At 40.0% G+C, this 25129-nt stretch overlaps 1 protein-coding gene across 1 annotated transcript in view; it reads left to right on the top strand.

Moving 5' to 3' along the window:
- ARMH3 (armadillo like helical domain containing 3) overlaps nucleotides 1-25129 on the top strand; it is a 173929-nt gene that overhangs the window by 66523 nt on the left and 82277 nt on the right. The window contains exons 21-23 of the mRNA XM_068961474.1: nucleotides 11709-11791; nucleotides 12393-12519; nucleotides 19101-19176. Of these exons, the coding sequence (XP_068817575.1) occupies nucleotides 11709-11791; nucleotides 12393-12519; nucleotides 19101-19176 (286 nt within the window). The remainder of the gene's footprint in view (nucleotides 1-11708; nucleotides 11792-12392; nucleotides 12520-19100; nucleotides 19177-25129) is intronic.

The following is a 25129-nucleotide window of genomic DNA, read 5'->3' as shown; positions in this document are numbered from 1 at the left end:
CCACTTTGCTGACTGACAGTGAGCCTGCTGATTGCTGGCAATGTCCCTGAGTAATTGGTGATTTTGTCCAGAGATGCTCAAATTGCTAGAGTTTATAGTGCCTCTGGGGTTTCAGAGGCATTGACTTGTTCAGTTCAGTTCAGTTGCTCAGTCTTGTCCGACTCTTCGCGACCCCATGGACTTCAGCACGCCAGGCTTCCTTGTCCATCACCAACTCCCAGAGCCTACTCAGACTCAACGTCCATTGCATTGGTGATGCCATCCAACTATCTCATCCTCGGTTGTCCCCTTCTCTGCACGCCTTCAATCTTTCCCAGCATCAGGATCTGTTCCAGTCAGTCAGTTCTTCACATCAGGTGGGCAAAGTATTGGAGTTTCAGCTTTAGCATCAGTCCTTCCAGTGAATATTCAGAACTGATTTCTTTTAGGATGGACTGGTTGGATCTCCTTGCAGTGCAAGGGACTCTCAAGAGTCTTCCCCAACGCCACAGATCAAAAGCATCAATTCTTTGGCACTCACCTTTCTTTATAGTCCAACTCTCACATCCATACATGACTACTGGAAAAACGATACCTTTGACTAGACAGACCTTTGTTGGTAAAGTAATGTCTCTGCTTTTTAATATGCTGTCTAGGTTGGTCATAACTTTCCTTCCAAGGAGCAAGCGTCTTTTAATTTCATGGCTGCAGTTACCATCTGCAGTGATTTTGGAGCCCCCCAAAATAAAGTCTGTTACTGTTTCCATTGTTTTCCCATCTATTTGCCATGAAGGGTTGGGATTGGATTCCATAATCTTAGTTTTCTGAATGTTGAGTTTTAAGTCAACTTTTTGACTCTCCTCTTTCACTTTCATCGAGGCTCTTTAGTTCTTCTTTATACTAGTGCTATTTGTAGCCTGTCCTTTGAGTTCTTCTACCTCTCTCCTAAGCTAGTAAGGTTCTAAGTATTTCTCTTCTATCAGTCACTGTGAAGTTACCCATTTTCCCTAATGATCAGGTTTTGACTTGGAATCTGTGGCCTCTCATCCTAACTCCATGCCAGGCCACAAAATAGGGCCTGGCTTAGTCTTGTCTTTGCTTTCTGTCTCTTTGTCTTCATAGCAGGTAAAAGCTGTTCAAAGAGACTGCTCTCTCTGACCTGATTCTTCAGAGACATTTATTTGTACTCTGCTCTCTGCCTCCTTCCTGTCTTTAATCTTATTTAAATACATTCACTTGGTTTTGTAATTAAACCTCCCCTCTGCTTCTGTGAGGCAGGCGCTGAGCTACCACTTAATTGTGTCTTCCCGTGGTTGGCTTGCTTCTCTCTGCACCTGGTTTACCTCAATGTGGGGAGAGGTTTTAGTTCTGGAGAAGTTCCCATATCCATTATTCACTCCACGCTCCTACACGACAACATGGTTTGCTGCTTGCTACCTTCTTTTCCTCCACTTAAATTCAAAGCAGAGTAGAAAAAGTCTGGGAAAGTCCTCATTGTGTCGGGTGTATTAATGCTAGGAACAGCTCTGTGAACAAGGTTCCTTGTGCAGTGAGGTGACCTTGTGTCAGACAGGAGGATTCTCAGGTGGGTGGTATTGAACTCTTCACATTTAAAAAACAGATTGGCTGCTTTGCCTCTGTGAATTCACTTGGGACGCAGGGAACTGTCAGGGTACCCATTCCTGGCTCAACTTTCCAGAACCTGTGCACTATCCTTTGTTCTACTTGTGTCTGCATACAGAAAAGTCAGAACTTCTACATCCTGCTGCCATATTTGATGCACAAGACTCTCCAAGGAAAGAAACTTGGAGAACTAAGTAGGAGACTGACACTTGCCTCTAGTACAGAGTCAAAGAGGCAACATCCAGGCCAGAATAATGGAGTGTGTAGCCTTTCCCTTCTCCAGAGGAATCTTCCCAAATCAGGGATCGAACCCAGGTCTCCCACATTGCAGGCAGATTCTTTACCAGCTAAGCTACAAGGGAAGCCCAGGGATACTGGAGTGGGTAGCCTATTCCTTCTCCAGCAGATCTTCCTGGCCCAGGAGTCAAACCGGGTTCTCCTGCTTTGGAGGCAGATTCTTTACCAACTGAGCCATCAGGGAAGTAAAGAGGCAGCAGTTGCAGCTAGTTTGTAGTTCCTGAAAGCGAATCCAGAAACTTAAGTTTTCAAAGTGCCTGGTGGAAAAGACTTTCCAGTGAAGAAACAAGTGTGTATGGAGCACCCACTTCCCTACAACTTAAACTTGTTGAATGTGTAATGGGATACCTCAGATGTTTCACTGACATAACTTCTCTATTTTTCACTCAGTGCAGGTTAAGAGTATTTGAAGCCAGGGATCTGGATCCTCCTTTAGGAGGAATAAAAAAGATTTAGGAGTCAAACCCAGCATCCCCAAGGATTTCCTAGAATATTGTTAAATTAGTTGACCCTTAAGGAAGTTGAGGTTTTGGGGTGCTTATACCCAGCCCCGACTCCAATCTTGTCAAAAATTCACCTATAACTTTACAGTCTGCACTTCCTACCAACAGTCTCACATCTGTGGATTTGACCAACCACAGATGATATAGTAACATAGTATACATTTATTTTTAAAAATCTAAGTATAAGTGGACCCACACAGTTCAAACTTATGTTGTTCAAGGATCAACTGTACTTCAGTGTGTTGTTAACTTTGACTATCAACTTTGATGATTATTCTGAAAACTGCCATAGTATTGTCTTAAAGGCTGTGCAGTGCTCATTTTGAATTTGTATTCTTGCTCAAGTGTTCATAACTTCTGTTGATTAAGTATATTGGGTGCCTTTTATTTTCCCCATGAAAACACCTTTGTATGTTTGGCCCTGTACTCAGTACTGTGTACCATGATGTAAATTTCAGCCCATCAGTTATGCTGAGGTTACAGAAAGTTGGGATGGAGTATTTGCAGGGCTCATGCTAATGTCTGTGGAAAGAAAAATATTGGCCTCTTATTTTTCAATTGGTAAAACATACATAAAATTTTATCATTTTAAGTGTAAGCTCAGTGGCATTAAGTACATTCACCTTGTTGGGCAACCATCTCTTCCTTCCATCTCCAGAATTTTAAAAGTTTTCTTAGACTGAAATTGTATTTATTAAACAGTAAGCCTGTATTCCTCCCTGTCTACAACTCTAGCAATCACCAATCTGCTTCCTGACTCTGTGAATTTGATTTCTCTACATCCTGCATGTAAATTGAGTCATGTGGTATTTGTCCTTCTGTGACTGACTTTTTTCACTTAGCATGTGTCAGAATTTACTTTTTCAGGCTGAGTAATATTCTATTGTATACCACATTAAAAAATATTTTTAAATTGGAAAGTAATTGGTTTATAATGTTGTATTGGTTTCTGCATACATCAACATGAATCAGCCATAGGTATATCTCCACCCTCTTGAACTCCCTCCCTCCTCTCACCCCATCCTGCCCCTCTAGGTTGTCACAGAGAACCAGATTGAGCTTCCTGTGTCATACAGCAAATTCCCACTGGCTGTCTGTTTTACATGTGGCAATGTATATGTTTCAGTGCTACTCTCTCAGTTCATCCCAGCCTCTCCTTACTCACCTGTGTCCACAATTCTTTCTCTATGTCTGCATCTCTGTTGTTGCCCTACAAGTAGGTTCATTAGTATATTTTTTAAAATTCCATATATATGTGCTTGGTGATGTCTGACTCTTTGTGACCCCATGGACTGTAGCCCATCAGGCTTCTCTGTCCATGGGGATTCTCCAGGCTAGAGTACTAGAGTGTGTTGTCATCCCCTCCTCCAGGGGATCTTCCCAACCCAGGGATCGAACTCAGGTCTCCTGCATTGCAGGCAAATTCTTTACCATCTGAGCCACCAGGGAAGACCAAGAATATTGGAGTGGGTAGCCTATCCCTTCTCCAGGGTAACTTCCCAACCCAGAAATCAAACCAGGATCTCCTGCATTGCAGGTGGATTCTTCACCAGCTGAGCTACCTGGGGAGCCCTAAAGTGAAAGTGAAAGTGAAGTCGTGTCCGACTCTTTGCAACCCCATGGACTGTAGCCCACCATGCTCCTCTGTCCATGGGATTTTCCAGGCAAGAGTACTGGAGTGGGTTGCCATTTCCTTCTCCAGAGGATCTTCCTGCCCAGGGATTGAACCCAGGTCTCCCTCATTGTAAGCAAGACGCTTTACCGTCTGAGCCACCAGATTCCATATATATGCGTTAATATATGATATTTGTTTTTCTCTTTCTGACTTACTTCACTCTGTATAACAGGCTCCAAGTTCATCCACCTCACTAGAACTGACTCAAATTCATTCCCTTTTATGGTTGAGTAATATTCCATTGTATATGTGTACTACAACTTATTTATCCATTCATCTGTTAATGGACATCTAGGTTGTGTCCATGTCCTGGTTATTGTAAGTAGTGCTACAGTGAATTGGGGTACATTTATCTCCTAGAAGTGTGGTTTTCTCAGGGTATATGCCTGGTAGTGGGATTGCTGGGTCATATGACCTTTTCCCCACATCCTCTCCAGCATTTATTGTTTGTAGATTTTTTGATGATGGCCAGCCTGACTGGTCTGAGGTGATACCTCATTGTAGTTTTGATTGCATTTCTCTAATAGTAAGTGAGGTTGAGCAGTTTTTCATGTGTTTATTAGCCACCTTTATGTCTTTTTGGAGAAATGTCTATTTAGGTCTGTTTAGGCCCAGTTTTTTGATTGGGTTGTTTGTTTTTCTGATATTGAGCTGCCTGAGCTGCTTATATATTTTGGAGATTACTCCTTTGTCAGCTGCTTCATTTGAAATTATTTTCTCTTATTCTGAGGGTTGTCTTTTCATCTTGTTTATGGTTTCCTTTGCTGTGCAAAAGCTTTTAAGTTTAATTCAGTTCAGTTCAGTTGCTCAGTCATGTCCGACTCTTTGCGACCCCATGAATCGCAGCACACCAGGCCTTCCTGTCCATCACCATCTCCCTTATTTTTGTTTTTATTTCTGTTACACGCTGTTAGGTGGGTCATAGAGGATCTTGCTGTGATTTATGTCAAAGAGTATTCTGCCTGTGTTTTCCTCTAAGAATTTTAGTTTCGGTCTTACATTTAGGTCTTTAACCCATTTTGAGTTTATATTTGTGTATGGTGTTAGAAAGTGTTCAAATTTCATTTTTTTACATGAACCTGTGTAATTTTCCAGCACCACTTATTGAAGAGACTGTGTTTTATCCATTGTATATTCTTGCCTCCTTTGTCAAAGATAAGGCGCCCATAGGTGCATGGATTTATCTCTGGGCTTTCTATCTTGTTCCATTGGTCTATATTCTGTTTTTTTTGTGTGCCATACTGTCTTGATGACTGTAGCTTTGTAGTATAGTCTGAAGTCAAGAGGTTGATTCCTCCAGCTACATTCTTCTTTCTCAAGAATGCTTTGGCTATTTGGGGTCTTTTGTATTTCCATATGAATTGTGAAATTTTTGTTCTAGTTCTGTGAAAAATGCCATTGTTAATATGATTGAGATTGTATTGAATCTGTAGTTTGCTCTGGGTAGTATAGTCATTTCCACAGTATTCTTCCAATCTAGGAACATGGTACATCTCTCCATCTGTTTCTGTCATCTTTGATTTCTTTCATCAGAATCTTATAGTTTTCTGTATACAGCTCTTCTGTCTCCTTAGGTAGATTTATTCCTAGGTATTTCAATTTTTTTTATTGCAATGGTGAATGGAATTGGTTCCTTAATGTCTCTTTCTGATTTGTCACTGTTAGTGTATAGGAGTGCAAGGGATTTCTGTGTATTGATTTGGTATCCTGTAACTTTACTAAATTCACTGCTTAGCTCAAGTAATTTTCTGATTGTATCTTTCACATTTTGTTTATCTGTTCATGTGTCAATGGATTCTTGTATTGCTTCCCCCTTTTGGGTATTGTAAATAATGCTGTTATAAACATGGGTGCAAAAATACTTGAGTCCTTGCTTTTCACTTCTTGTTTTGAGAGTGTGCAGGTTAAAATGTCTTTAGGTCAGTGGAGTAAAATTCTGAGATGCTTAAGAGAGAGATGAACTTGAACTCACAAGATTTTTCTTTTGATCACTTGAATGTGTGAGGTGCTGGTTAGTGGAACTCAGATTAAAGTTACAGTTTGGGGTGGCAAATACAGGTATTGGTCCTAGATAGCTTGTTCCTCAACCTGAAACAAATGTTTTTTTAAGTGAAGTTTAGGAGGAACCAGTACAGTTTCATAGATCTCAGCAGAGGGAGTTCATGGACCATCCTGGTATGTTGCTGTTAATGTAATTTATCTTCAATTAGCTATGTGACTTTGGATAACATATTAAATCTTTCTGAATTTTAATTTGGTCATCTGTTAATTGGGACCATTATTAGCTCCTTCATGGGATACTCAATAGATTTCAGTGAGAATGATATACTTTAAGTGCTTTATATAATGCGTAGCATCTAGCATATACCTCATAGATGTTACCTCCCTTGCCATTTATGACTTTTGTGTTTCTCCCTTTGAAAAGAGTTTGGGGGAGATGATTTCTGTAGTTAGGTATCTTTTTTTAAGCTGTCAAGTGGAGTGCAGTAGAAAAGAGGAAGATATGAGATACAGTTTTCCCTCTATATCCATGGTTTCTGCATCCACGGATTCAGCCAACCACAGATCAAAAATATTTGGAAAAAAAAAATTCCAGAAATTTCCAAAGAGCAGAACTTGAATTTGTTCTATGCCAGCAACTATTTACATGGCTTTTACATTGTATTAGGTATTGTAAGCAACCTAGATTTGGTTTAAACTGTATAGGAAGATGTGTGTAGGTAACTATACCATTTTATTTAAAGGACTTGAGACTCTATGGAGTTGGGTATTTGGGGGGGAAGTCCTGGAACCAATCCTACCCACCCCCCCACCCCCACTGTGGATACTGAGGAACAACTGTACTTGATGTGAACTTCTGGCATAGTTAGTGACTTGTAGTAGGTATCATTCAGCAGAAAGATAAAATCCATTTCTCTCTATGATATATCTATCTGGTATTGGTGTTTTGGGACAGCCTGTTCCTGGGGCTGTGAAGGATTGGGGCCAGTGAGAATTGTCTGTTAAGTCCCAGAGGGTCTCAGCCACCAAGCTTGTCCTCATCTGAAAAGATACTCTGCAGTAAACCGTGCGATTCTGTTTTGTGGGATGAGTAGCCATTGCTCACCTAATGGGCAAAACTGTTTACACAGTATTGGGTTTCTATAACATAGGCCCTTTTTCTTTGGAAATCCCTCAGACTAAAGATCATATTTTTATTGAGGAAGATTTTGTGTTAGTCTTTTCTCCCCTGCTTCCTTTTAAAACTATTATCTAAAAATTAGAAACATGGTAACCAAAGTGTTAAATTAAAAAGAAAAAAGTATATCCTGCTCCACTGCTTATCTTCACAATGACTACAACATGTATCATGCTTGATACCAAACTCTTAACAGAGATATGACTAATTAACAATCTTATGTTTATACAACCAATACCTTATCTTTTTTAGTTATCTTAACTCTCCCCTCTGTGTACTGTTACCTCTGTGACTGTCCTTGGAACAGTTTGGCTGGTCATGTGCCCAGATGGCACCAAGTAAACAAGTGGATCAAGGGCAGTTTTCTAAAAATGTGCGTGTGGAGAGTGGTGAGGCAGGAATCGGCCAGCATGAGCTCTGTGCTACTTGTGTGTTGGCACCGAGATCCTGAGTACCATTTCTCTTCTGTCCTTAACCTGCCCCTGGCCCACGGCTTTTCTCTGCCCTGCAGTTAAACCCTGTTCATAGCACTGTATCATAATAGCTTATGAATAAACCTGAATATTAATTGTTTATACTCAGGTTTTTTTGTTTCAGTTCTGATTTTGCATAAAGAAAGGGGATCTTAGCTTCATTTGAGGAGAAGGAAATGGCAACCCACTCTAGTACTCTTGCCTAGAGAATCCCAGGGACAGAGGAACCTAGTGGGTTTCCATCTATGGGTTCGCACAGAGTCGGACATGACTGAAGCGACTTAGCAGCAGCAGCAGCTCCATTTGAAGTTCAGATCTGATCATGGTCTATGTTCAGTACATAATTTTGAAGGACACACCCAGAGTGAGGGGAATAGGAACAGTTTTAGTTGACATTTATTATTAGTAGCATTATTTTTTAAAGATCCTAGAGAGGAAACAGAGAAAGGGAGATAGAGGTGTGGGAAAGATGAGATTTAAAGAAGAGAGGTGAGGGACTTCAGTGGCAGTCCAGTGGCTAAGACACTGAGCTCCCAATGCAGGGGACCCAGGCTCCATCCCTCGTCAGGGAACTAGATCCCACATACCGGAACTAAGAGTTTGCAGGCCACAGCTAGGAAATCCCGCATGCTGCAACTAAGAACTGTCATAGGCAAATAAATGTTTTTTAAAAAAACAATTAAAAATAAAAATAAAGAGGGGAGATGAAAGCTGATATAGAGGGCCTTCCGAGGTGGTTTTTGCTGAGAAAAGCTACTGGGAGTTTTTTAGTGTTGAGAACGAGTAGAAGAAAGGTAATAATGAGGTGTTAAGCAGCTGTGCTATAATAAGTAGCTGAGGAGCAAGAAAAGGAGAGTGCCAAGTAAATGGAAATAACCTTGGAGCAGCCAATAGATGGAGAAAGTTATAAACCAGAGTCTTCTAGGAAAGTGTTGATAATAGTATAGTTGGCAGATCTTAAGCACACCATTTATACATAAGCTTCCTTCTGTTTTAATATTTGACTGCATCTAGCTCAGATGGTAAAGAGTCTGCCTGCAGTGTGGGAAACCTGGGTTTATTTCCTGGGTCGGGAAGATCCCCTGGAGAAGGAAATGGCAAACCACTCCAGTATTCTTGCCTGGAAAATCCCATGGATGGAGGAGCCTGATAGTCTATAGCCCATGGGGTACCAAAGGGTCGGACATGACTGAGCGACTTCACTTTAACTTTCAGCACCTTTATTTGTCTGTTGTTGTTGTTCAGTTGCTAAGCAGTGACTCCATGGACTCTTGCAACCCCGTGGACTGCAGGCTTTTATCTTAATGGAATGGAAGAAGGAACACTAAACAGGAGACCAGGTTCTAGTCCCTGCTTGGTCACTAACTAGTTGGGGTGGTGGCGGGGGTTGTTTTTGAATCCAAAAATGAGGGAGGAGGATTAAATAACCTCTAAGGTTCTTTCTAGCTCTAAAAATTTAAAATCAACTATGTTGAAGCCTCACAGACTTTGGACTCCCATCACGTTGGGTCAGAGGATAGAAGACCATGTATGTGTGTATAGGACACTGAACAGTTGATAGAATGCTAAGTCAGAGAGATGTTGAAGGAAAAACATGTTATATTATGGGATATTGGGGCATTCCTTCTTGAAGAAGAATCAGGGTTCCTGATGTCAGAGGCTCGTGAGAGCCAATTTTAAGGTTACTTTGTTCGTTTTAGCTGCCTTTTAAATTCCCTCTAGAGAATGATGACTTCCAGGTAAGAAAACCCTGGCTTTTTCAGAAGGTAGGGGGTCTGACCTGCATTGTCAGGGATAGAATGCAGGTTTCCCTGACACAGACTCTCAGAGTATTGCAGTGCTGGACTCTCCTTCTGAACACTGTTTGACTCTGTTGACATCGGTGACAATTGAAACGCAGGCCACCTCTTGGCCTGTGCTAGAATTGCTCTCTTCCTCCCCTCATATTTATCACTTTGTCATCCCTGACTCTGAATCCCAGAGATCAAGGCTAGCTGTAGTCCAGCAGAGGAGCAATAAATCATTGTGCTCACTTCCTTTTCTCCAGGTTTTCTACCCCTTAATTACCACATAACCACTGCTGAGGCTGCATCTTTGTGCTGCATGTGCCTGGGACAAAAGCCTTCTTGATTGGTTATGTACAAAAGCAACTTTGTCTCTAGCTAGCCATTATGTTTTGCAGAATGCCACATATGTTACCCATCCTTTTTTCTTGTCTCTTGTGAATTTATAGAGTCGTACTGTCAGAAGATTTATCTATTAACAGGGCTTGTCTAAGCTCTGGGGATAGTGAGGGTGGCGTGGGAAGCCCCTACACATTATGAAGAGAGATTTGGGCTGGATTAGTCTTTTTCTTGGCCTTGCTGCAGCTTGCAGGATCTTAGTTACCCAATCAGAGATTGAACCCGGGCCACGGCAGTGAAAATGCCGAGTTCTAACCACTGGACTGCCAGGGAATCCCCATGGGTTAGTCATTTTTATGTGGATTTTAGCTAGTCCCCTTCATTCTCTGAGCTCCTGGTAGGAGCTTAGTAGATTGTATGATCCAGAGTGGTCTCCCGTGGAGCTTTTTTGGGTCCAGTCCAATAGATCACTTGTTAACAGACAACATCAAAAAAGCCAGCTGCCTATCATTTGCCTTTCCATTAGGAAACCTCAGAGAACTTGAGTCAGGGTGAAGAGTTCATAAATGAGGATGCCTGCCTCCTTCAACCCTAGCGAGGCTTTTTTTTTTTTTCCTATTTGAAGGGAAGAGTCAGGCTTTAGAAACAGAATGTAGACAAGCTCTTGTACTTTTCCTTGCCTGCTGTTTCTTTACTGTACCTGTGCTTTTAGAGGGTTGAGAGTGAGGGGTGTTGTATGGCAGGCAGCAAGTGTCTGGAGAGACTTACTCCTACTCAACATTCCCTGCTGTTTCAAATCTAAGCTCACATCTCTTTTCTAAGAGTAGTAAACCACACAAAGCTCAAACAAGAGAATGGACTTCTCTGCTGACAAAAAAGCAGGTATGGTCTTAGGAAAGGAGCGGTCAAGCCTTTTTTGTGTGTGTATACGTAGAAGTAGGACAGGTTGACAGGGAGAAGACAAAAGGAACATCAAATACTTGTAGCCGCTGAACCCCTCCTTTATATCCCCCATCACACAGGGGAGATAGGTGCAGTGGCAGTGGCTATGGTGGGCACAGAAGCAGGACTGAGTTTATAGCCTTGGGTGAAAGAGTATAAGGCAGTGGTTAAATTATTTTATGCTTAATGTTTATTGGCAAAAATGTCTTTAAAGCTGTACTGTTTAACTAGGGACTTAGCGGTCAGTCTCATGATTGAGATTGCTTGGGTTTTGGCACTCTCTCCACTCATTAAAGATGACAAGGCAAAAAGGGGACCTTTTCAGTAAATGTTTTCACAGTTAAGAGAGGACAGAGCACGTTGCACTCTTATTTGAATATTTAGAACAGTTAAGGGCTTTTTTTTTCCTTCATGAGCTTTTTTTATCCAGAACTAAAGCAGTAGGTTCTACACTATGTCTGTTGATCATTTAGATTCGAAAGATGTCCTTCTTAGCAGTAATGTTTGAAACAGATACGTAGCTAAAACTTGGTGACTTGAAACACTAGCAGCCTGGGGTGAGAAGGGACGCTCAATAAACTGAGGAAATTTGATGGGGAAATCAGCATATAGGTGTAAATTTGGAACACTGAAATGTCCATTTTATAGTTAAATTTCTGAGCTTAATTGCTAAATAAGAAGTAAAAAGTAAAATTTTTAAAACTTTCTATGGACAGATAAGCAGACATGTGCTTGAGAATGTCAGTGCTTTCTTCAACTACACCTGCTCTGACTGCTTTTAAAAATTTCCTAGTAGCTGTGATATACTCATTCTAGCCCTGTTTGGATTTCTTTAGTTCTAGTCTACTTTCATTTAACTTTACTGATTATGCTTTGATTATCTTATCAATGCTTTCTTTTTTTCTTCTTTTAAAGCCTTGATAAATTTGTTGAAGTTCCTTATGTCAAATGAGACTGTACTTTTGGCAAAGCACAACATTTTTACGTTAGCTCTTATGGTGAGTAGCAAAAAAACACATTTATTTTTCTGAAGCTATACTATAGGGCAAAAATGGGCTGGTTTGAGACAGGAGCTGGTGTTCTAAGGATTAAACTATAGGGGGATACCAGGCCTTTATTTTCCCTTTGGATCAGAATCTCTCTACTAGTGCTTCCACTTTCACCTGTGTCTTTGGAGAACCTGGGGTTCTTTCATGAAATAATGGTAACACACACTGTTATATAATACTCCCACCACACAGATATAAGAGGTGTTCTTTCATGAAATAATGGTAACACACACTGTTATATAATATTCCCACTACACAGATATAAGAGGTGTAAATTAATTTCAAGGGGATTGATAATACAGAACGGTAGAAAATAATTAGAAAGTGATGAGTTTTCAGTAATTATTACTTTATGTAATTTATTGAATGGTAAGTTTTATAGAATTTAATTTTTAATAATGATTTTGTTTAAGAACCAACTAATAAAATTGCTGAAAATTTAACTGCTCTTGAAAGACAATAAGAGCTGGCTATATAGCACACTACTGATAATACCCTTCTGAGTCTTCATAGTATGATGTCTATATATGGGCTTTTGCTTCTTTTTTAGATTGTGAACCTATTTAATATGTTTATCACATATGGAGATACATTCCTGCCCACTCCCAGCAGTTATGACGAACTCTACTATGAGATTATCCGCATGCACCAGAGCTTTGACAACCTCTACTCTATGGGTAAGCTGTCTTCTTTTTATTTTTCTCTCCCCATCAGCTGTGATTTTTGGTCTGTGAAAGGAAAAGACTGCAAAAGATTCTCCCCTAGTTGCTTGGTGCCCGACTTGGCACAGAACTATAGTAGTCTCCTTTTCTCAGGCAATAAGAAAGTATGTGTGGACTTCCTCGCCTTCAGGAACTCAGAATTCATCTCAGTAGAAAGCTGGTTAGCGTCCCTGTAGCCCTTTCTTGATGTTTGTGAAAGAGAGAAAATAGGGAGGCTTGTAGATTTAGTGAATGCCAGTGAGATGGGTGTGAGAGTGGGTGGGAGTTGACAGCAGCAAATAGAAGAGCTTGGATCCCAAAGGAACATGTGTGATTTGAAAAGGTACAGGGTTTTAAGGATTTTTAATGTACCTATGTATTTTTAGCTTAACTTAGAAGAGGAAGTGGGCATTAGATAAAAATCTTTTTTGCAAAAACCTTTTGGTGACTGGCTCACCTAAAATTTACTCTGCAGCCACATGAGTATTCCTTATTTCTGTAAGAGGTCATGTATCCCTGTAAGTTTGAGTGTAGAGTCTAATCAAACCTACCTAAGTTTAAAGGTCAAGAAAGATTTCTTTAGATTTCCCGGAAATAGTAAGCCACTCAATAAAGCTGTCTATTAAAAAGCTCCAGCTTATTAGCTTTATTGGGATGTAATTGATATATAATAAACTGCATTCTTTTTTTTTGGCCATGCTGAGGCATGTGGGATCTTAGTTCCCTGACCAGGGATGGAACCCATACCCCCTGCAGTGGAAGCATGGAGTCTTAACCACTGGACCCCCAGGGAAGTCCCAAACTGCACTTTTTTAAAGGATACAATTTTTGATAAGTTTTGGCATGTGTATATGTACACGAAGCTGTCATTAAATCAAGATAATGTACATATCCACCCCCTCTCCCCAAATTTCCTTGTGTCCCTTTATGTCACTTTTACCACCTCTGTCCCTTATCCCTAGGCAACCCCTGATCTGCTTTCTGTCACTGTTGATTAGTTTACTTTATCCTTATTGTTGGGACTATTTATGAAAAGTTCATCTTCTGCTTGGGACTCCTGTATGTATCATGAGTAAAGTGGAGGGGATTTGGAATACATGGAGAAGAGTAGAAGCAAAGAGTGGAAAGAAGGATTGCCTAGGAGGAAATTTTTTTTTTATTTCCCTGCTCTCTCATTCTCAATGTAATAGCTTTAGGATCAGGTCAGCTCCCCTCAGAATAAGAGGTTCCCATTGTCATATCAAGTCACACGTCTTTTTTTTTGGGTGGGGGGGCTAGGAAGTTTTCCATGAGAACCCTCTAGCAAATTTCCCATTTGCAGAATGTTCTCAGTGTACCCTGGTGTGGTTTGCATCTACCTGGCTTTTACCAGTGTCCTTGTTTTCAAGAATATAGAATTTTCCAAGGGTGAAGAGCTGCCCTAGAGGCTTTAATACCCATTAATGGATGAATAAAGAGGTCTTTCAGTGAGGAAAGGAAGGAGAGTTGGAGTCGGGGAGGTATTTTACAGATGTGCGACTTACCTGCGCAGTTAAGCCATGTACACAGTCAAATGAGATCAATGTTTACAGCTATAGCAACAAGAGAAGAAAGGATATCTGGGAATGCTCAGATGTACTAAGAAAGTACAAAGAGGAAAGTGAATTTTACTAAATGAAACACAACATATAGTAGGAGGTGGCATGTTTCAGTACTCTCCATTTTGTGTAAAGTATGATGAAACTTCAGGTGGAAAAAAATGTATTTTTTAGTCAGGTTTTTTGAAGTATTATTTACATATATGATATAATTCACCATTTTTAATGTACTGTTCTGAATTTCAGCAAATGCATATAGAAGTATAATTATCACAGAAAATCAAGATTTAGAAGAGTTTTACCATCTCAAAAACTTCCCTCTTCTCTGTACCTCTTGTAAGATCAACTCCTCCACCCACTCCTGTGGGATCAGCTCCTAGCCACTTTCTAGCAACCACTGATCTATTCCTTGTCCCCATGATTTTGCCTTTTCTAAAAAAGTATATAGATGACATCATACCGTTTTTTGAGTCTGGCTTCTTATACATATTAATTAGTTTGAAGTTATCCATGTTGATGCAGGTATCAGTAGTTTGTTCCTTTTTATTACGGGGTAATATTCCGTTATGGGAATACGCTAGTTTAACTTATCCATTTATCAGTGGAAGGACATTTAGAAAGTTTCCAGCTTTTAGGAATTGTAAATAAAACCTCTGTAAACATTTTTGTACACAGATTTATGTGAACACAAGTTTTCTTTTCACTTGGTACCTTCCGGAGCATATGGAGCATATTTACAATAGCTTTTTTAATGTCCTTTCCCTCTAACTCCATCATCTCTCTTCATGTCTAGGTCTGTTTTATTGACTAATTTTTCTCCTGTTTATGGGTTATGTTTTTCTGGCTTCTCTGGGTTTTTTAAATTAATTAATTAGGCTGCATTGGGTTTTAGTTGTGGCACGCAGGATCGTCGTTGCATCATGTGGGATCTTTGGTTGCAGCGCATGGACTCTATTGGGATCTGAGTTCTCTGACCTGGGATTGAACCCATGTCCCCTGCACTGCAAGGTGGATTCTTTTTGTTTTGAAAAATTTTTATTGAAACAGTTGATTTACAATGTTGTATCAGTTTCAGGTATAGAGCAAAGTGGGGTGGGTGTGTCTGTGTGTGTGTGTGTGTGTGTGTGTGTGTGTGTGTGTATGTATGTGTATACATATGTGTATTCTGTTTTAGATTCTTTTCCACTATAGGTTATTACAAAATATTGAGTATGGTTCTACAAGGTGTTTTCTTAACCACTGGACCACCAGGGAAGTCCCTTTTCTACTTCTTGAATGCTGGTAATTTTTAAATTGGAGTTTGAACATTGTGATGTTAATGTTGTAAAGTTTGATTTTATTATGTTCCTTTATATAATGTTAGACTTTGTTCTGGAATGCAGTTATGTTGTGTGGAATCAGTTTCATTCTTTTAGGATTTGCTTTTAAGGGTTATTAAATTGGGTTAAGAGCAACTTTTATTATAGGCTAATTTGGCCAGATTACTAATGCAGTACCCATCTGAAAATTCTTCTTGATAATTCATATATTAGTAGGTTTTTCTACTCTTGCTGGTGGAAATGCAAATTATTTTGCTTGTAGAGCCTTCCATGAGCTCCACAATTTCTCTTTTCCAGTGGTTCTTTACCCCCAGCCTTGAGTAGTTTTCTCTTTCTTATGTGCAGATCAGTGCTCAGCAAAAGATGTAAGAGGACCCCTCTACAAACTTATAGAATACCCTGTTAAACTCCCTCCTCTACAGTACTCTACACCACAAATTCTAGGTGCCTTGGCCTCTCCAGCTGCTAAATCTCTGTGTCTTTGATTTGGCAAGCTTCTGGATTCTGTTTAAGTTCCTCCTCTCTCCCTGTAGGTTGGGAACTTTTTCACACAGTAAGCTGGGATAATTCTAGGGCTCACCTTGTTTGTTTTCCGTCTTCAAGGATCACAGTTCTGTATACCCGTTGTCCAATGTCTGAAAGCTATTGTTTCTTATATTTCATTCAGTTTTTTATTGTTTAAGGTAGAAGGGTTAATTATGTCTTTTTACTTTATCATGGCTAGAAGAGGGAGACTCTTGATGAAGAGACACATTTAATATTCTTATGGCAGTTAAGTTACTGCAGTGATATCCTCTGATGAGGAAGGACCTCGACACAAGCTACCCTGAACCATAAATGATACCATATTTTGAACTGTTTTTTCCTTTTAGAAAAAGATAATTACCAGTACTAAAGAAAAAACAAGGTACAAATTTTTTTATTTAATACAATCTCTCCTTTCTGGTATGACCACTAATTTTCATATGGGCTTCCCAGGTGGCGCTAGTGGTAAAGAACCCACCTGTTAATGCAGGAGGTGTAAGGGATGTGGGTTCGATCCCTGGGTTGAGAAAATCCCCTGGAAGAGGGCACGGCAACCTATTCAAGTATTCTTGCCTGGAGAATCCCATGGACAGAGAAGCTTGGTGGACTACGGTCCACAGGGGTCGCAAAGAGTCAGACACGACTGAAACGACTCATCATGCATGCACGTATTAGTCTACTTTATGCATAGTTTTACATAATTGTGATCATGTTATCCTATTTCTTTTTAAAAAAAAACTGTTATAGAACATTTTTGGGATGTTTTTTTTTTTGGTAGTTTTCTTAAGTTTCTCTCTCCCTCCTCTCTTTTTTTGCATAGTACGGATACTGTTTATTTAACCATTCTTTCCTTTCATGAAAATTATGGTTGTTTCCAGTTTTTGCTATTACTTAAGTCTCTTTTTTAAATGGCTGCATGGTATGCTGTTTTTGTGTATCATACTTTGTACTACCTAAATGATAACCTTAGCTTTCAGGCGTTTGGGCATTTTGAGATAATTTTGTGTTTAAATTTGGGAACTTAGAAAGGAATGTAAAAGCCAATGGCTTGGAAAGCTTGTTTCCCTTGGAAATGCAGTGATGAGGTCATCTGGGTGCCTATTCACTAAGGGACAAAAGTGACAGGATGTTAACAGAGAAATAATCCATGAACAGAGTTGAATACCTCTCTGAGGTAAGGGGAGTAAAATTCAGCTCAATTCCACAAATACTAGATCCTCACCATCAGAGAATTTATGATTTAATGGAGGGTCTAGTGGAAAACATATATATCTAAATAGTTTCTGCAACTGAGTGGAAAAAAATATGTCTGACCTGCTTGAAACAGTTTTGTTCATTCATGAATAAATTTGTGCATACACTTAATGAAACCCTGAGTTGAGACTGAAAAGCTCTAACTTGAAACTGAGCTCCCCTGCACTATAACTTGTAAATTAGGAAAGCAGCACTCTGATAATGTTTTATTAAGGCTTCCATCTTCTCTTTCATAAAATTGCTTGAATTTATAAAAATGAAATACTGCTGAAATAGATGCAGAGTAGCCAGATGAGTTTTCTTTCCCTATTACAGCTATATGCCCTCCCTCTAGTACAGCTGCTGCTGCTGCTACTTTTGCTAGAGGAATACTGGTCAGGAGTTGGTAGTGATGGTACCTATGCAGATTGGTTATACGTTTTTTAATGTTAGGCTCTGATTAACTAACTAAATAACTTTCTCCTCTGAGAAAGTCTTAAGTATATTCTTGCATTTGTTTGGAAGACAGTCTATTTAATAAATAATAGCTAATATTAATACTTATGTAACAATTACTATGTGCCAGGTACTGATCTAAGGCTATATATATATAACTTACTTGATTTTCATGATAATCCTTTCATGTAAGTATTGCTGTTTTTCTCTAGTAAGTGGCCAAGGCTAGACTTGGACTCCAACAGTTGGCTTCAGAGTTCACACTCTTAACCACTCAGTGTATCAAGTACAGGCTATAGGAGCATTCCCTCCAGGTTTAAATTCTAGCCCCATTACTTACAGTTCTGTGGATAAGCTGGATTGATTAATTGTTTGTCTCCTCTGAGTCTCATATGTGTGCTGTATTGTATATATTCTTTGTCCAGTTTCTGGCACATAGTAGACTCTCTACATGTTTAATTCATATTCGTTATTCACTCATTAAAAACATATGCTTGGAGTGCCCACTGTATGCTTGTTCTTTCAAGGAATGCTTGTGCTGGTTTGTCTCTTTTCTGAAGGAGTATAGGTACTGTAATGTGTGGCCCTGAAGCTCATAGCTGATAGAGAATATATGCATGTGTGTATGCTAAATTGCTTCATGTCTGACTCTGTGACCCTGTGGGCCATAGCCCGCCTGGCTCCTCTGCATGGGATTCTCCAGGCAAGAATATTGGAGTGGGTTCCAGAGTATCTTCCTGACCCAGGGATCAAACCCAAGTCTTTTACGTCTCCTGCATTGGCAGGCAGGTTCTATGCAACTAGCACCACCTGGGAGCTATATTTCCATCATCCCTTCTGTGAGTAAGGGTGTAAGAGACTCTGGTCAGAGAAGGGAAGAATATTCCAGTTGATTCATGTTGCAGGTTACACAGTTAAGTCAAGGGAGCTAAAGCAGGTTACTCTTTGATTGAAACATGACCATCCTCTGTCTGACAAGATTATTTATCCTATTTGACCCAGTTCAGACCTTTAGGAGAAAGATATACTGTATGTGGAACAGGAAGGGACACTTACTCAGCTGGCCAATTCCACTAAATCAGCCCCAGCTATTAGGGAAATGATTAATGTGGCAATCAGGTTACCTTCACATCACCACCCCAGTGTAGATTTTAACTGAATGCAAAAACTAAGTATGGAAACATTTTAGAGGGGAGTGGAGAGAGGGAAACCCAAGGCAGAGGAGTAGAATATTTTGATAGAAAGTGAAAGAAAGAGGAAAAAAATTGCAGGAAAGATAGTTGAGAATAAGCCCTTACTTTTTTTTTCTCTAGATTAGGATGTCTTAAATAGAAGATTGGCACAGACTGCATTTGGTTTTTTCAACAGTGATATTCTGCATGTGTCTTCGCTCATATTTGTTTAATACCAGTGGTCTGACACATCTTTGTTCTTTCCTTTTTTACAGTCCTGAGGCTTTCTACCAATGCAGGCCAGTGGAAAGAAGCAGCTAGCAAGGTGACTCACGCATTGGTTAATATCAGGTAAGAAGTGAGGATTTATGTCTTTCGGAGTTCTGTGGTTAATCCTGAGGTTTATTGTACCTTTCTAAGTGAAATGTGTTGAACATCACTACTATTTTAAGCCCTTACGTCTGTAGGAGTGGAAGAAATTTTCGTATTTGATCAAGAAAAGCAGGAATGCATGTGACTTTCATTTTGTCATATTGAAATAGCTCACAGAATTTGCTCGTTTATGAATTTTCTTACCAGGAGATAGTTGCAGACCTTTTTCAGGCCTCTTTGTTGCCAAAGTGTTTTCTGTGTATAAGCCATCTGAAAGCACTTGTCTGGAAATTTTTTCTGCCTTTCTTCATGAGTAGAATGAATGACTCATGGGATCTGGAACTTTTGACGTTTTGCTTTACATGGCTATTTCTATTTGTGGTAAACAGCCAAATGGAGCTCATGGGGCTAAGTCATTTTAGGTTCCTTATGAAACAGCATGGCAATTACAGAGTGCTGTATGTATTGGATAAAATTGAGTCAGACATGGAGTTGGTTTAGGGTCTTGAGAAAATAGCACACACTCACAGGAGAAAGCTGTTTGTAAATGGAGAGCATGTGCTTTCAGTGTCTTGAAACCTAAAGCTGACTTGTGTTACATTTCTGGCTCCCTTTGTGCCTATCATTTTTTATTTTCTCAGCAGTTATTATATTGTTCTTGCAAACAATTGAAAAATTAACATTGAGTAGAAGAGGCAAACCCAACAGATGGGGGAACTTGATTTAGCTCCAGATGTAAGTTTTGCCAGACATTCCTAGTAATAGTAATGCACATTTACAACTTGGTATAGATGCTGATTTGTGACAGAGCTGAGATTCAATATTTATTTTTATATCGTTCTTTTCTTGCCACCCCTTTCTTTTAAGGTAAAATGTCCTGTCCCTGCAGTGACTTACTAGTATTTGACAAGTCTGGGAACAAAAGAAAAAGTGTGAGATGTGTGTTTTGGGAGGGCAGGGGTGAGGGAGCAGGCAGGTGAGATGTGCTAACAAGATTGCACTGAGGGTATTGAAGGTTAATCTGCCTTACCTAACCCCCAGAGACATTTTGCAGCAAACATAATTTTATAAATCTCACAACCTCATGTATATTTGCATCTAGCACATAAGCCAGATAGTGTAGTAAATCCTTATGATAAATGTGACTCTCTATAGGAATCAGGAATTACAAACTGCCTTCTCCTAAAGAGCCCTTTGTGACCGAATGACAGTATGACAAATGTGGGTGTTTGAAAGAAACACCAGATTCTGGACTATAGAATGAAATGCATATGGGTATAATTTATGTTGTGTTTATTTATTTATGTATTTACTTAGGGTTTTCAGGCAGTGCCTTTTCATCTGGGGCTTGTTTCCTTGATCACAGTCTTTTATGCTTGCTTTATCTCCTGCATTGTTGCTTTTCCTTTCGGTGGCTTTTGGTTTGGCTGCTGTCCTTATTCTTCCCAGGGGCCATCAAACAGCTGATTTAAACTATTGATCTGTCATTTTTCTGAAGGACTGGCTTGGGCTTAGAGCAGATACCTATAACCATGACATGGTTCTCTTTGTAAGTCAGGCCTATACCTTCATTTTCATTCCTTAAACTTCTTGATGAACTTGCTGCAGACAGTAATTATATCATCTTCATTGTTGCTAATGAATTAGACTTGGAATATATGTAGAAAATATCAAAGATCCAGTCAGTTTTTTCAAGAGATTACTGGAAAGATGTTTTAAAATATCACACTAACACCAGATCAGGGGAATATATTGATGATGCTAAGCCTGCAGAAGTTTACTTTTTTCTTTTTTAAAATTTATTTTCATTTAGTAAGTGCTAAACTAAGTACTGTTCTTTCAAAAATTGCTGTCTTTTTCAGTCGTCAGACCCTATAGAGTATACTTTTTAACCAATGAGGAAACTAAATCTTGAAGATATTTGAATTGCAAAATGTCCCACAATTCTTGTGTGTCAAATCTGAGAATTAATCATAGTTCTTCTAATTCCAAATCTAGGGCTCTTTCTTTTATATTTTAATGCCTCCGTCTTTAGTGTTACTGTGGAGGTAAACAGAAAACTCAGTATGATGTATTGAAAGGAGCTTGAGCATGGAAATTTGAGTTAGAGAAACTGAGTTTTTAATTTTTGTCTCTACCACTTAATGTGTGACCTTGAGCAACTTATTTAGCTTCTCTGGACCTTTCCTACTATCTATAAAATGGAGGTCATGAGGATATCAATTGTTTTATAGAGAAGCGGTTATGAGAATTATGTATGTTATAGTACTTAGAAAACTATAAAATACTGGTCATTTCATTTAGCATAATATCTTTACAGTTCATCGCCGATGAAGCACTTGTCAGAATTTCCTTCCTTTTTAGGCTGAGGCTGAGTAATATTCCAAGTATATAGGTGCCACATTTTGTTTATCCATCATCCACTGATGATGTGAATTGCTTCCACCTTTTGGTTGTTCTGTTTTTGTCTATTTGTACATGGGTGTACAAATAGCTCTTCAGTACCTGCTTTTGCTTCTTTTGCAAATATACTCAGAAGTATTGGTGGATTGCATGGTAAGCCTATGTTTAATGGATAGATGCGAAGAGCTGACTCACTGGAAAAGACCCTGATGCTGGGAAAGATTGAGGGCAGGAGGAGAAGAGGGCAACAGAGGACAAGATGGTTGAATGGCATCATCAACTCAATGGACATGAGTTTGAGCAAACTCTGGAAGTTGATGATGGACAAGGAAGGCTGGCATGCTGCAGTCCATGGGGTCACGAATAGTTGAAAACGACTGAGCATCTGAACAATAACCATATTTAATGGGGCTTCACAGGTTGGGCTAGTGGTAAAGAATCCGAATGCCAATGCAGGAGACACAAGAGATGCTGGTTGAATCCTTGGGTCTGGAAAGTCCCCTAGGGTAGGAAGTGGCAAGCACTACAGTATTCTTGCCTGGAAAATTCCATGGATGGAAGAGCCTGGTGAGCTAGAGTCCATGTGGCACCCAGAGTCAGATATGATTGAGCAACTGAGCACACCTCAGTTCAGTTGCTCAGTCATGTCTGACTCTTTGTGACCCCTCGGACTGCAGCACGCCAGGTTTTCCTGTCCATCAGCTTAACACCTGGAGCTTATTCAAACTCATGTCCATCGAGTCAGTGATGGCATCCAACCATCTCATCCTCTGTTGTCCCCTTCTCCTCCTGCCTTCAGTCTTTCTCAGCATCAGGGTCTTTTCCAGTCAGTCACTTCTTTGCATCAGGTGGACAAAGTATTGGAGCTTCAGCTTCAGCATTAGTCTTTCCAGTGAATATTCAGGACTGATTTCCTTTAGGATTGACTGGTTTGATCTTGTTGGAGTCCAAGGGACTCTTAAGGAGTCTACTCCAACACCACGGTGCAAAAGCATCAATTCTTCAGCACTCAGCTTTCTTTATGGTCCATCTTTCATATCCATACATGACTGCTGGAAAAACCATAGCTTTGACTCAACGGACCTGTGTTGGCAAACTAATGTCTCTGCTTTTTAATATGCTGTCTAGGTTGATCATAGCTTTTCTTCCAAGGAGCAAGCATCTTTTAATTTCATGGCTGCAGTCACCATCTGGAGTGATTTTGGAGCCCAAGTCTGTCACTGTTTCCACTGTTTCCCCATCTATTTGCCATGAAATGATGGGACTGGATGCCATGATCTCAGTTTTTTAAATGTTGAGTTTTAAGCCAGCTCCTTCTCTCTCCTGTTTAACTTTCATGAAGAGGCTCTTCAGTTATTCTTCACTTTCTGCCATAAGGGCAGTGTCATCTGCGTATCTGAGGTTATTGGTATTGCTCCCAACAATCTTGATTCCAGCTTGTGCTTCATCCAGCCTGGCATTTCACTTGATGTACTCTGCATATAAGTTTAATAAGCAGGGGGACAATATACATCCTTGTCATACTCCTTTCCCAGTTTGGAACCAGTCCATTGTTCCATGTCCAGTTCTGACTGTTTCTTCGTGAGATGCATACAGATTTCTCAGGAGGCAGGTAAAGTGAAAGTGAAAGTCATATCCGACTCTTTGCCACCCCATGAACTATACAGTCCAGGATTCAAATTCTCCAGGCCATAATACTGAAGTGGGTAGCCTTTCCCTTCTCCAGGGGATCTTCCCAACCCAGGGATCGAACCCAGGTCTCCCACATTGCAGGCGGATTCTTTACCAGCTGAACCACAAGGGAAGCCCAAAAACACTGGATTGGGTAGCCTGTCCCTTCTCCAGTGGATCTTCCCAACCCAGGAATCGAACCAAGGTCTCCTGCCATGTGGGCAGATTCTGTACCAACTGAGCTATCAGGGAAGTCCTAGGTAAAGTGGACTGATATTCCCATCTCTTTAAGAATTTTTCAGTTTGTTGTGATCCACACAGTCCAAGGCTTTGGCATAGTCAATTTGGCATAGATGTTTTTCTGGAACTCTCTTGCTTTTCTTATGATCCAACGGATGTTGGCAGTTTGATCTCTGGTTCCTCTGCCTTTTCTAAATCCAGCTTGAACATCTCAAAGTTCTCAGTTAACGTACTGTTGAAGCCTCACTTCGAGAATTTTCAACATTACTTTGCTAGCATGTGAGATGAGTGCAATTGTGCAGTAGTTTGAACATTCTTTGGCATTGCCTTTCTTTGGGATTGAAATGAAAACTGACCTTTTCCAGTCCTGTGGCCACTGCTGAATTTTCCAAATTTGCTAGCATATTGAGTGTAGTACTTTCACAGCATCATCTTTCAGGATTTGAAACAGCTCAACTGGAATTGCATCACCTCCATTAGCCTTATTTGTAGTGATGCTCCCTAAGGCCCATTTGACTTAACACTCCAGGATGTCTGGTTCTAGGTGAGTGATCACACCATGGTGGTTATCTGGGTCATGAAGATCTTTTTTGTATAATTCTTCTGTGTATCCTTGACACCTCTTCATAATATCTTCTGCTTCTGTTATGTCCATACCGTTTCTGTCCCATTATTGTGCCCATCTTTGCATGAAATTTTCCCTTGGCAGCTCTAATTTTCTTGAAGAGATCTCTATCTCTTTCTTATCTCTCCTTGCTATTCTTTGGAACTCTGCATTCAAATGGGTATATCTTTCCTTTTCTCCTTTGCCTTTAGCTTCTCTTCTTTTCTCAGCTATTTGTAAGGCCTTGTCAGACAACCATTTTGCCTTTTTCTTTTTTTTTTTTTTTTTGAGAATGTTCTTTATCTTGGGGATGGTCTTGTAGGTCATCATAGAACCGTTCAACCTCTTCAGTGCTACTGGTTGGGGCATAGACTTCGATTACTGTGATACTGAATGGTTTGCCTTGGAAACAAACAGAGATCATTCTATCATTTTTGAGAGTGCACCTAAGTATTGCATTTCAGACTCTTCTGTTGACTATGATGGCTACTCCATTTCTTCTAAGAGATTCTTGCCCACAGTAGTAGATATAATGGTCATCTGAATTTAATTCGCCCATTCCAGTCCATTTTAGTTCACTGATGTCTAAAATGTTGATGTTCACTCTTGCCATGTCCTGTTTGACCACTTCCAATGTACCTTGATTCATGGACCTAACATTCCAGGTTCCTATGCAATATTGTTTTTTACAACGTTGGACTTTACTTCCATCATCAGTCACATTCACAACTGGGCACTGTTTTGCTTTGGCCCAGCCTTTTCATTCTTTCTGGAGTTATTTCTCCACTCTTCTTCAGTAGTGTATTGGACACCTGCCGACCTGAGGAGTTCATCTTTTAGTATCATACCTTTTTGCCTTTTCACACTGTTCATGGGGTTCTCAAGGCAAGAATATTGAAGTGGTTTGCCATTCCCTTCTCTAGTAAACCATGTTTTGTCAGAACTTTCCACTATGACCTGTCCTTGGGTGGCCTGACCCAGCATGGTTCATAGTTTCATTGAGTTAAACAAGGC

Source organism: Capricornis sumatraensis, chromosome 23 (genome assembly GCF_032405125.1).
Source record: "Capricornis sumatraensis isolate serow.1 chromosome 23, serow.2, whole genome shotgun sequence".
Lineage (NCBI taxonomy): Eukaryota > Metazoa > Chordata > Mammalia > Artiodactyla > Bovidae > Capricornis > Capricornis sumatraensis.
This window is presented reverse-complemented; position numbering and strand designations above follow the sequence as displayed.